General features: G+C 53.0%; 2 protein-coding genes across 8 annotated transcripts; both read left to right on the forward strand.

Annotated features, from left to right (window-relative positions):
- The first annotated feature begins 1,690 nt into the window (after window positions 1-1,690).
- Window positions 1,691-7,931, forward strand: Ghdc (GH3 domain containing). Of its 7 annotated transcripts, XM_027947183.2 has the most exons (10): window positions 1,691-1,779; window positions 1,961-2,043; window positions 2,213-2,517; window positions 2,803-2,930; window positions 3,076-3,577; window positions 3,953-4,145; window positions 4,255-4,326; window positions 4,402-4,535; window positions 4,894-4,979; window positions 5,222-5,983. In XM_027947183.2, exons 3-10 carry the CDS (start codon window positions 2,226-2,228, stop codon window positions 5,438-5,440), a joined length of 1,626 nt encoding a protein of 541 aa, XP_027802984.2. In that variant the 5' UTR covers window positions 1,691-1,779; window positions 1,961-2,043; window positions 2,213-2,225; the 3' UTR covers window positions 5,441-5,983. The 7 variants fall into 7 exon arrangements, with proteins under 7 accessions (XP_027802984.2, XP_027802985.2, XP_027802988.2 ...); XM_027947184.2 differs by lacking the exon at window positions 1,961-2,043; XM_027947187.3 differs by lacking the exons at window positions 4,894-4,979; window positions 5,222-5,983 and adding exons at window positions 6,637-6,782; window positions 7,752-7,838 and having other exon boundaries at window positions 1,694-2,043.
- Hcrt (hypocretin neuropeptide precursor) lies at window positions 7,860-9,197 on the forward strand. Its single transcript, XM_027947190.3, has 2 exons — window positions 7,860-7,941; window positions 8,728-9,197. The coding sequence occupies exons 1-2, from the start codon at window positions 7,921-7,923 to the stop codon at window positions 9,097-9,099; spliced, it is 393 nt and encodes a 130-aa protein (XP_027802991.1). The 5' UTR covers window positions 7,860-7,920; the 3' UTR covers window positions 9,100-9,197.
- The last annotated feature ends 1,525 nt before the right edge of the window (window positions 9,198-10,722 follow it).

Genomic DNA, 10,722 nt, shown 5'->3' on the forward strand with positions numbered 1-10,722 from the left:
ATTGGAGTCAGTGGTCTTTTCTTGCTTCCTGGTCTAACACTTCCTTTGTTCTCCTGCCCTCTTCCCCTTATCTTCCTCCTTCCTGAGTAGTGACTAGGCCCAGGAATGCTTGGTGGGGTGGCTAAAAGGTGGGAAACAGGTGGGCTGAAGGGGGAAGGACAGGATGGTGCAGCCCCAGGACAAATTAATTATCAACTTTATATCTCCCTGTAGGGAAGGGCAATTCCTGGGACAGGTTACCTTAGCAACAGGTGGGAGCAGTGAGAGGTTCTTGATAAGGGTGGAGGAAGGGCTCTGAAGGAATTAACACTTCAGACCCTCAGGGGACAGTCTCCAACTCCCCCAACTCACTCAAAATTGGCCTCCTTGATCTGACCTGACTCAATTTACCTATCTATACTAACTGCCTGTCTAATTCTGGCTTCACCAGTACCACACACACCCAAAAAAATGTTGTGATAGCTGCACATTTATCTGTGGATATACTGGAATTGAATTGTACACCAAATGGGTGATTCATAGGTCTCTAGATTATATCTAATAAAACTGCTGTTTAAAAAAAAAAAACGAAAGCAAAAGCAAGGGGAAAAAATGAGCAAAAGTGAGGTGGGGCTGCCAGAGGGTGAGAGCAGATCTGTTTAAAGAGACTCAGCCAGCTGGGTGGAGGCACACGCCCTGCAAACCCAGGAACTCCAGAGCCTGAGGCAGGAGGATCACAAGTTCAAAGTCAATCTCAGCCATTAAAGAGGCCCTAAACAACTTAGCGTGACTCTGTCTCAAAATTTAAAAAATAAATTAAAAAGTGCTGGGGATGTGACTCAGTGGTTAAGCACCCCCAGATTCAATCCCTGGTACCAAAAAATAAAAAATAAAGAGACTCAACAGGGAAGAAAACTGGGATTCTCAGCAACCTGGAGGTGAAGGGTTGGAAGCAGGGTATTTTGAGGGTCTAAGACAGTAATACAAGTGGAGGGAGGGTTTAACATAATCGGAAGGGCATTCTGCTTCTCCTACCTGAACTCGGGAGTGTAGGAGCTCCACTTTTTGTGAATGCCTTGCTCCAAGTTGAAAAATTACCTCCTATCATAATGATATAGGAAGTTTGTTTTTCCTTGAGATAAAGCCAATAAGCCAACACAACTCCAATTTCCAGGGAAAGTCTGGATGAACCAATGTAACCAATAGTGCTGTCAAGTTGTCTTATTTAAGGACTAGTTGTTTCTCTCAGAATGTGTGTAATCAATTGTACCCACTTGTCAATAGAAAAGGATGAGAATTCCTTCGGTCTTGGCAATTTCTTCACAGATTGCCTATGACACACATCACATTCTGGCTTAATGCTTATTCAATAATAAAAGTGTTTTCTGTCTTGACTATTTTTTTTTGGAGAGGATTTCTGCATTGGGAGAAGATTTGGGTTTTTCACAGTTCTCAAGTTTGAACCTGCTCCCGGATGGAGCGTGCCTCACTCACAGCTCAAGCTGTTTAATAGCGTTCTTTTCCACACTCAGCTTTCTCTTCCTTTGCCCCAACAAATTTGAGGATCATGCTACTCTGGCCCCAACTCCCTGGTCAGCCAGCCTGAGCCAGCTCCCAACCGGCTCTTAGGTGACCTGTCCCTTTAAGAGCACCCCCCCCACTCCTCCCTGCTTGGGCGGATTTCCTCATCAGGGCCCAGCCCTTTAAAGCCACAGCGCCGTCCTTCTAGCCGGATGTGTGTCTAGCTGGAGGCACTGAGGGGCCCGGGTGCTAGCAGTAGGCAGAAGTGAGCTGTGACAGGTACACCTGGGTGTGGACCACTACCCAGGGCTCAAGAGGGACATGGAGCTGGGACAGGGAGGATCCCAAGAGAAAGCAAAGCCACTCTATGCAGCCATGATGTGCCAGGCCCTGTGGCCAGCCCTCTCTGTCCCTTCTGAGGGAGACATTATTCTCCCCCCTCACCCCCACCCCCGTACAGACAAGGAGGTGAGCTCAGAGCAGCTAGCTGGATTCCCCAGGGCCCCACAGCTAGCAAGCGCCAGAGGCAGGATCTGAACTCAGGTCAGTGGAACTCCAAAGCCTTGGTGGTCTGTCTGCATCACCTGCTGGACCCGGTCCTGGCTTCTTTCCAAACTTCCTTTTCCCTGGACTTTCCTTTGTGCAGTAGCAACATGGGGAAGGAATGGGTCTCTCCTCATGCCCCCATACTTGACCTCCTTTCTCCTCCCAGGAGCTGCTTGGAGATGCTGCTATGGCTGCTGCTGCTGCTGCTGCTGCCACCGCTGTTCCTGCTCGTCCTGCTGTTCCTGCTGCTGCTGCTGCCCCCATTGGCCATGCTAGGACAGAGGTTTCAGGAGGCTGGCCTGTCCTGGCTTGCCAGCCTCCAGCACTGTGTAGCATGGAGGGTCCTGAGCTGGGCAGCCACCTGGCAGCAGCAGAGACTGGAACATAATACACTACACGTGGGCCAGAGCCAGCAGCAGGCCCTGATGTGGTGTCTGCAGAGAGCCCAGGGTCCTCTCTGTCCCCCCACAGGTGTGTTTCACAGGGTCTGGGGAGGGGACCTAAATAGAAAGAAACCCCACAGGATAGTCACATTACAGAACCTGAAGCCCCCTCCCCTGCCTCCAACACGCTGCCTGTGGCCTGGCCTGGAGACCTAACCAGGCCCTAGGATTGGCTTTCTTGTTCAGGATGGGTTTTCCCATCTGGGGCCTTATATGTAGGTCCTCTCCCCAAACCTATTCCTGGGTCTCAACAATTTTTCTTGAAATTCTTGGGAAACTGTGGCTTCCTGAGGAGTTTCTGATGTCTTTGGAGGTATAGATATGAGCATCTTCCGGAATCATCTCCCTTTGACCAAAGTCAGCCAGGCTCAGGAGGAAGAAAATGGGGGGCAGCTCCTGCCCCCTACTTCAAACCAGTACCATGGGGAGGCCTCTCTGCAGGTAAACTGGGATGGCCAGAGCCCACCCCACAGAAACCCCTACTTACAGCCAAAGCCTCCCATTTTGATAGGCAAAGAATGCCCAAACTGGTGGCTCCGGGTCTGGCCCTGTGGCCGGGCTGACAGCCTCTTTCCTCTCCCTCCAGGCCACTTTGCTGGGTCTGGTAGCCCTAAATAAGGCCTACCCAGAAGTGCTGGCTCCAGGAGGCACTGCCCGTGTGACTCCTACGTCCCCATGGCCCAGCCCCCTCCCCTGGCCTGGGCATATCCTGGACCAGGTGAGCCCCCCTGGAACCAAGGACCCTGGGGCCCTGCTGCTGGAAGCACTGAGGTCCCCAGGGCTGAAGGCACTGGAGGCCAGAACAGCCGTGGAACTCCTGGACGTCTTCTTGGCCCTGGAGGCTGATGGTGAAGAGCTGGCTGAGGCCATAGCTGCTGGGACCTCAGGAGTGCCTCTTCCCGGTCGGGCAGCTGAGCTACAGGAGGCTCTAGAGCAGGGACCCCGAGGACTGGCCCTTCGGCTCTGGCCAAAGCTGCAGGTGGTGGTGACTCTGGACGCAGGAGGCCAGGCTGAGGCTGTGGCTGCCCTTGGGGCCTTGTGGTGCCAAGGGCTGGCCTTCTTCTCTCCTGCTTACGCTGCTTCTGGAGGTCAGCTGGACGCAAGGGCAGTGAGGTGGGGTCGGGGCAGAGGCCACGCAGCTAGCTGCCATGTATGAGCCCCACATGCTCATCTTTTTAATCCTCCCCAGCACCCTGTGGAGCGGGGCTCAGCAGCTCCATCTATCTGATGGAAGCACTAAGGCTCCCCAGGCAGGTTCTTGCAAGCACCAATACGTGCTCCAGCTCAGCTGCCTGCGGAGCCGCTGCACACGCTGCCTCTTCTAGTTGGGGCCTAAAGGCAGCAGCCTGAGCCCCAGAGAGACAGGAATGAGGGGTGGAAGGTTAGCGGCTCAGAGGGTCAGGGCCTGGGTCCCAGGGTGAGGCCCCACCAGATGACAAGAAAGCTGCTCTTGCTCCCCACAGGGGTGGTGGGCCTAAACCTATGGCCAGAACAGCCCCAGGGGCTCTACCTGCTTCCCCCTGGACTCCCTTTTATTGAGCTGCTTCCAGTCGAGGAAGGAGCCCAAGAGGAGGCCCCATCTACCCTCCTTCTGGCTGAGGCCCAAAGGGACAAGGAGTATGAGCTGGTGCTGACTGACCACGTCAGGCTTGCCAGGTGACCACCTGCCCAGCTGCTGCAGCCTCAGGCTCTCTGATGCCCTCATTAGCACTCTGCTGGGGACAGGGCCTTGAGCTCACCCTCCCTCCCAATCCCACCCCATCAGGTGCCGCCTGGGTGATGTGGTACAAGTGGTTGGTGCCTATAATCAGTGTCCGATCGTCAGATTCGTCTACAGGTAGGTGAGCCCAGGAGTGCTGAGGGGTTGTCCCTGTGCCCTGGGCTCTACTGCCTCATGCTTCCTCCTCCCCAGGCTGGGCCAGGCCCTGAGTGTTAGAGGAGAAGTTACTGGAGAGAATGTGTTCTCTGAGGCCCTGGGCCAGGCTGTGGGCCAGTGGCCAGGAGCCAAGCTGTTGGACCATATCTGTGTGGAGAGCAGCATTCTGGGTAAGTGTCTCCACTCGCTACTGCCTCCCATTCTTGAGTTGGCTGTCCCCCCAATCCATACCTACAGTGCTAGGAGACTTCTAAGAAGGAGATAAGACTCAGCTTCCTTTGCCATGCCTAACAAAAGTCCCTCTCCATATCTAACTCCCGTCCTTCCTGCTGTAGTTTCCACCCATTTTCTTTCCTGGTCTGTCCTCTATTTATAGTTAGGCTCTAGGTTCCCCTCAATTCCCTACCCAAGAAATTCTCTTATCCCCCATGAACCTCAGAATGTGAAAGAACAGATGGAGCAGAGGGCGTTGGCTTTGGAAGCGCCCTATTCTCAGGAAGTGTGTGTGCATGCGGGGTTTGTCCACAGATTCCTCTGAGGGCTCTGCTCCGCACTATGAGGTGTTTGTGGAGCTGAGGGGGCTAAGGAATCTGTCGGAGGAGAATCGAGACAAGGTAAAAGAGACAGGGATGGGGTCTGACTGCATGGCCCCAGGGTGCCATGGAGACAGGGGATGATGGAGAGAGGGTGGTAGGGGAGGAGAAATTCCTTTCTGGAGCTCTGGGGAGGGAGAGATGGGTCCACAACCCTCTTGGCACACACTAAACTCACACACACATGCCAGGTGCAGTCATGCACATCTTATACACACCCTTGCGACCACGCATCAGCCTCACTCAGGCCGTTCTGCCCCCAGCTTGACCACTGTCTTCAGGAAGCCTCCCCTCGCTACAAGTCCCTGCGGTTCCGGGGCAGTGTGGGCCCTGCCAGAGTCCACCTGGTGGGGAAGGGGGCCTTCAGAGCGCTCCGGACAAAGCTTGCTGCCTGCCCCTCGTCCTCCTTCCCTCCTGAGATGCCCCGGGTCCTTAGGCACAGGCATCTGGCCCAGTTCCTGCAGAGGAGGGTGGTGTCCTAACCGAGGCCCACCTATACTGCCTGGCTGTTCTTGGAGGTCGCCTTGCTCTTTCCTCTGGGGTCTCCCTGCATGGGGAGTTCTTGATCAGAGACCTTCACCTGCCATCGGCTTTTCAGAGCTGCTGGGCCTTAGAAAGACCTTCGCCTAGTTGGCCAGCTCTGAAGTGAAGGTTTGAAGGGTATAGCAGAGATCCCTGCCCATATTCCTCTGGGCCCCGCCAAAGGACACTTCAGTGCTTCCTGTGTCCCAGCTTGACAGTGCTCTCTGGCTATAGCCCTGGCCCTGACTAGTGCACTGGGTGGGCTGAAGGTAGGGGGATGGGGTCATGGCCCCAGGAGTAACAGGAGTTGATGAATAAAGACCTCAGCACCATTGTTCCTAAGTGGGACAATTTTTATCTCTTGGGGTTCACCTTCCAGGTGGTGTCCCTGTCCTTTACAGCAATAACCCATTCACTGATGTTTCTGCTATCAGTTCTTCTTCTTCCCTGTTCCCTCATTGTATTTCCTGGATTTTCTCCCAAATAAACCATTTGCACCCAGATTCTTGACTCTGGTCTGCTTTGGGGAAACTGTATAGGGTCCCTTCATGCTGCTCCTACTACAGCCTGCTAGCTGCTTTGCAGTGGGTCACCTTTCTGTTCTGAGCTCTAGGGTTTCCCCCTACTCTTTGCTCTAGACTGGATTAGGCCCCAAGAGTGTGTGACACAGGATCCTTCAGGGACTCCCACCAGGGGCTAGGACAACCTAGCAGATATGGAGCCCTCTTTTGCCCTGCCTGTTGCCACTACCCCAACCTAAAGGTGGAGGAATGGTTCCCAACTTCCCCTACCATGCCTTAGCACCAGTCCCTTTCCTGACCCAGCACCCACAAATCACTTTCATGGTGGGCAAGGGGGAGTTATAATTCAAATCACAAAGTATCACTGTAGGAGGCGACCCCAGAGTCATCTGGGTTAAGTGCCATAGCAATGGGGAAACAGCCTCTTGAGGCTGTGAGACTTACCCCAGGCCCTGCAGCGCCTCCTCAAGAAGAGCACCACTGCTCTGGATCAGCCATCCAGCTTCTAATTCGGCCTCTGAATTGCTTCTCAATCCCATGATCCTAGAGGCAGGCCCTCCTCCTACCCAACCAGCCCCCACATTATCCCATGACTCCTGATAAATCCTCCCTTGGTGGCTCCCTTTCACCCATAGATGGAATACCAATCAACTTGGCTGTAAGACCCTTGACCCAGGCTCTTACTTGTCCAGCCACCTTTCTCCCCTTGCTCAAGAGAAAGCCTGGAGGGTGAGGACCAGCCCATCCACATCCCATGTGGGGGAAGCACTGTCACCTCCAGGTATTTGCTCACATCGTCCCTTCTCCCCCAACCTACCTGAAGGAAATCTGTTTTTCATTCAAGGCCTTCAAGGACCCCTACCCCACCCAGGTGGAAGGAATTGGCCCAACTTTACTGACATCTGCAGTAGTCCTTCCTTCTGTGGAATTTTCCTTATGCCCAGACTGATATCCCACCTGGACTTATACACTCCTTAAAAACACGGTCATGTCCTAGGCACACAGTTGTTTCTTGTCCACATGGGGCCCAGCCCAGAGCAGAAGCTCAATAACAGTGCTCTGAATGAGAGAAGCGTGGGCCTGGAGGTGGTCACACCCTTCAGCCCACGGGGGCTCATCCCTGGAGATGGAGGAGTGGGACAACATCCCTCCCCTCTGGGCTGCCTGGCCCAGAAGACAGCAGGGGAGGAAGAAGCTTTCTACCAGCTTCTGGCAGAAACTAGACTTGGCTTCCTTTCCTCCCACTGCCCACCATAAGTCTCCAAGGTTTTCCATTGCGGAGGCTGGTGGAAGGGGCAGAAGGGAAAGAGAGCTGGGGGGGAGGGAAGGGACAGCTCAGGAACCGTTTCCATGGAGGAAGAAGGCCCTGGAGCCTGACAGATCCCAGTGACACGAAGTAATGCGGGGAGAAGTCTGCTGTGACTGCACTCCCCCAACACACGGTGGATAGTGGGTCTCACCACTGCCTCTTCTCCAACCCTTAATTAGCAGCCGCCCCCTCCCCCATTGTCCCAGGCCAGCACCCCAGCCAAGGCCTCTTTTGTGCACTCAGATTCCTGGGTGCAAGGTGGCCTAATTAGTGCCCGGAGACCACCCCATCTCCAGGGAGCAGGCAGACAGGCAAGAGGGAGACCAGTGGCACAGTGATCCAGCACTGGCCTCTGAATGCACGCCTCAGGGGCCATTCCTTGGGCCCAGCCTGGAGACGGCCCCCCTGCCCGATGCTAATCTTAGATTCGCCTTTGTCTAGCTCCAGAGTGGACGCAAGTACTCATCCCTTGCCTGCCACCTCGGAGCACTATAAACCCCATGCCCCTGGTAGCAGGTTGCAGTTGACAGCCTCAAGATTCCTGGCTACTTGGACCACTGCACTGCAGACACCTCCTTTCCAGAAGACCCCACCGAGAGCTCCAGACACCATGAACCTTCCCTCCACAAAGGTAAAGACCCAGGGACCAGGGAGGCTAGGAAAGTGCTTGCTCAAAGGGCTGTAGGATGACAAGAAAGCTGTCAAGACCAACAGTGTCTCCACTGTTGATCTTTCCTATGGGGGCAGAGACTCTTCTTAGATTCTTAGAAGTAAATCTGCCTAAGTTGTCACTGGGTCATTTTCTGTTTCTTAAAAGCTCATGTTTATTGACCATCTACTATATGTCAGGTGCTGGGTTTACACCTGTCATCTTGTCATTCCCCCCAGCAGCCCTGAATAGTAGGGATTATCTACTATCCAGTTTACAAGTGAGGAAACCTTGTCTGAAGACGGTGGGAAGCTGGTTCAATGCCATGGTGGTCAATTTCTCCTGTAAGGGAGCAGGCAGAGGAGACAACAGCTTGGAGTCCTGCCTGTCCCAATTTCCACATGTTGACCTTGGGGCAAAATGTGTGTGTTGGGGGAGGGGAGTGACACTAAATAGGGCCTCTGTTTTCTCCAAGTATCCAACTTCTTGTGCAGACTTCTTGTGCCTGTCTTCAGGTGGTAAACTTTGGAGATTCATTCTGACCAGGCCGGCTCCCGAGGAAATGCTCATCATCCTGGTTTTCTCAGGATGAGCTGGCAAAAGAGCCAGTTTAGACAGCAAGGGCACATTGACAGGAAAACTAAGGGATAACACAGGAATCAGCACAGGTCAGGAGCAGACGCAAATCAAGCAGTGTAGGGTCTGGGTGTGAGGTGTGATTGTGGACCTGGAGAGAAGACCCTCAGCACCCTGTCTCCACCTCCCCAGGTCTCTTGGGCCGCTGTGTCTCTAGTTCTACTGCTGCTGCTGCCACCCGCGCTGCTGTCGCCTGGGGCGGTCGCTCAGCCTCTGCCCGACTGCTGTCGCCAGAAGACTTGCTCGTGCCGTCTCTACGAGCTGCTGCACGGCGCTGGGAATCACGCAGCCGGCATCCTCACGCTGGGCAAGCGACGGCCAGGGCCCCCGGGCCTCCAGGGCCGGCTGCAGCGCCTCCTGCAGGCCAGCGGCAACCACGCAGCGGGCATCTTGACCATGGGCCGCCGCGCAAGCGCAGAGCCAGCGCTGCCTCCCTGTCCCGAGCGCCGCTGTCCTGCCTCAGTCGCCGCAGCTACCGCTCCCAGGGGACCGTCTGGAGTCTGAGCCCTTCTTCAGTCCCTGTCCTGGTCCCACCCTTTCCCCTCTGTTCTCCAATGTCAGCCTCTAGAGAAACGGCAATAAAGACGAGTCTGTTCATGTGACTGGTCTCTGTTCCTCTGTGTCACGTCCAGCCTTCCAGGGGGCGGGAGAGTAAAGACAAAGGGGTGGGGGGCTGAGATTGTGGCTTAGTGGCAGAGCGCTTGCCTGGCACTTATTAGGCACTGGTTCCATCTTCAACACCACATAAAAATAAATAAATAAATAAAATAAAGACATTGTGTCCATCTACAACTAAAAAAAAAAAAAAAAAAGAGGACCTGGGAAGCAGCTCCTAGGAGAGACATCCAGGAGGGGTGGGAGAGCAAGAAGGCTGCACAGGAGAACAGAATCCAGATGGAATGGTCTGGAATCCAGATGGAACTTGTGGGACTCAATCTGCCCCAAAGGGAAGGCATATGAGCTTCAACAATGAATCTTCCAGAGTGGCTGCTGGGCGGGATAGAGTGTGAAAAGCAGTGACAGATCAAAAGGGAGGTGGATAAGTTCGCGCACCCTGGATTGTGAAGGCCCTCACAAATCATCAGGCTTTGAGCTTTATTCTGCAGTAATGGAAGTCATAAAAAGATTTTAAACAGAGGTGAGGCAAGGTTTTTCTGCAACTCTAGCCAAAGATGCCCGTTTCCCCAAATTAACATGTTTAAGTCCCAACCCCTAGCATTCAGAATGTGACAGTATTTGGAATCAGGGCTCCTTGCAGATGTAATCAGTTAATATGAGGTCATACTAGGATCGAGTAAACTTCCAATTCAGTATAAGTCGTGTTATAAAAGGGAAGAATTTGAACACAGAAATGCACACAGGAAGAATCCAGGTTAACATGTAAGTAGAGATTGGAGTGATGCATCTACAAGCTATGTAACACCAAAGATTGCCAATAGCTAGGAGAGGGGCATGCAACAGATTCTACCTTACAGAAAATCAATCTACCTTGGAGAAAATCAATCCTGCCTTCACCTTGATCTTGGTTCAACATCTAGCCTCCAGAATGGTGAAGCAATAGATTTCTATTGTTTAAGCCACCTGCTTTGTGGTAACTTGTTATGGCAGCCCAGGAAACTATTATGACATTCAAAAGTAAAGACAAAAATATGTAATACGTTTTAGCAATCTAACATCCCAGATGATGCCCAGCTTAAATCCAGAGAGGGGACTGGAGGGAGGCATTTAAACTGCTCATCCAGGTTCCCATTTTTACTGGCTTAAGCTGCTTTGTCCCAGGAAGCAACCAGGAAGCAACCACACTCAGCTATAGAATTCTGCTTTCCCAATAATTTTCTGCTTAGGTAGTGAAAAAGTTTTGTGTCTGGGTTTTCTAATTTTCTCTTGTGGCTATACTGGGTCCTCCTGGAGAAAATTAAAGACTCTAATTCATGGGCTGGGGATGTAGTTCAGTGATAGAGTGCTTGCCTAGAGTGTGCATAGACCCTATGTTCAATCCCTGGTATTAAAGAAAGAAAAAAGAATTTTCACCTGTGCACTCTTGAAGATTTGCAAACCGTGTCTCTGTTCTACACTTCAAAACTACCTTTGGCTATCCCTAACTTGCCTCCCAGATTCTCTTCCACC

Source organism: Marmota flaviventris, chromosome 17 (genome assembly GCF_047511675.1).
Source record: "Marmota flaviventris isolate mMarFla1 chromosome 17, mMarFla1.hap1, whole genome shotgun sequence".
Taxonomy (NCBI): Eukaryota; Metazoa; Chordata; class Mammalia; order Rodentia; family Sciuridae; genus Marmota; species Marmota flaviventris.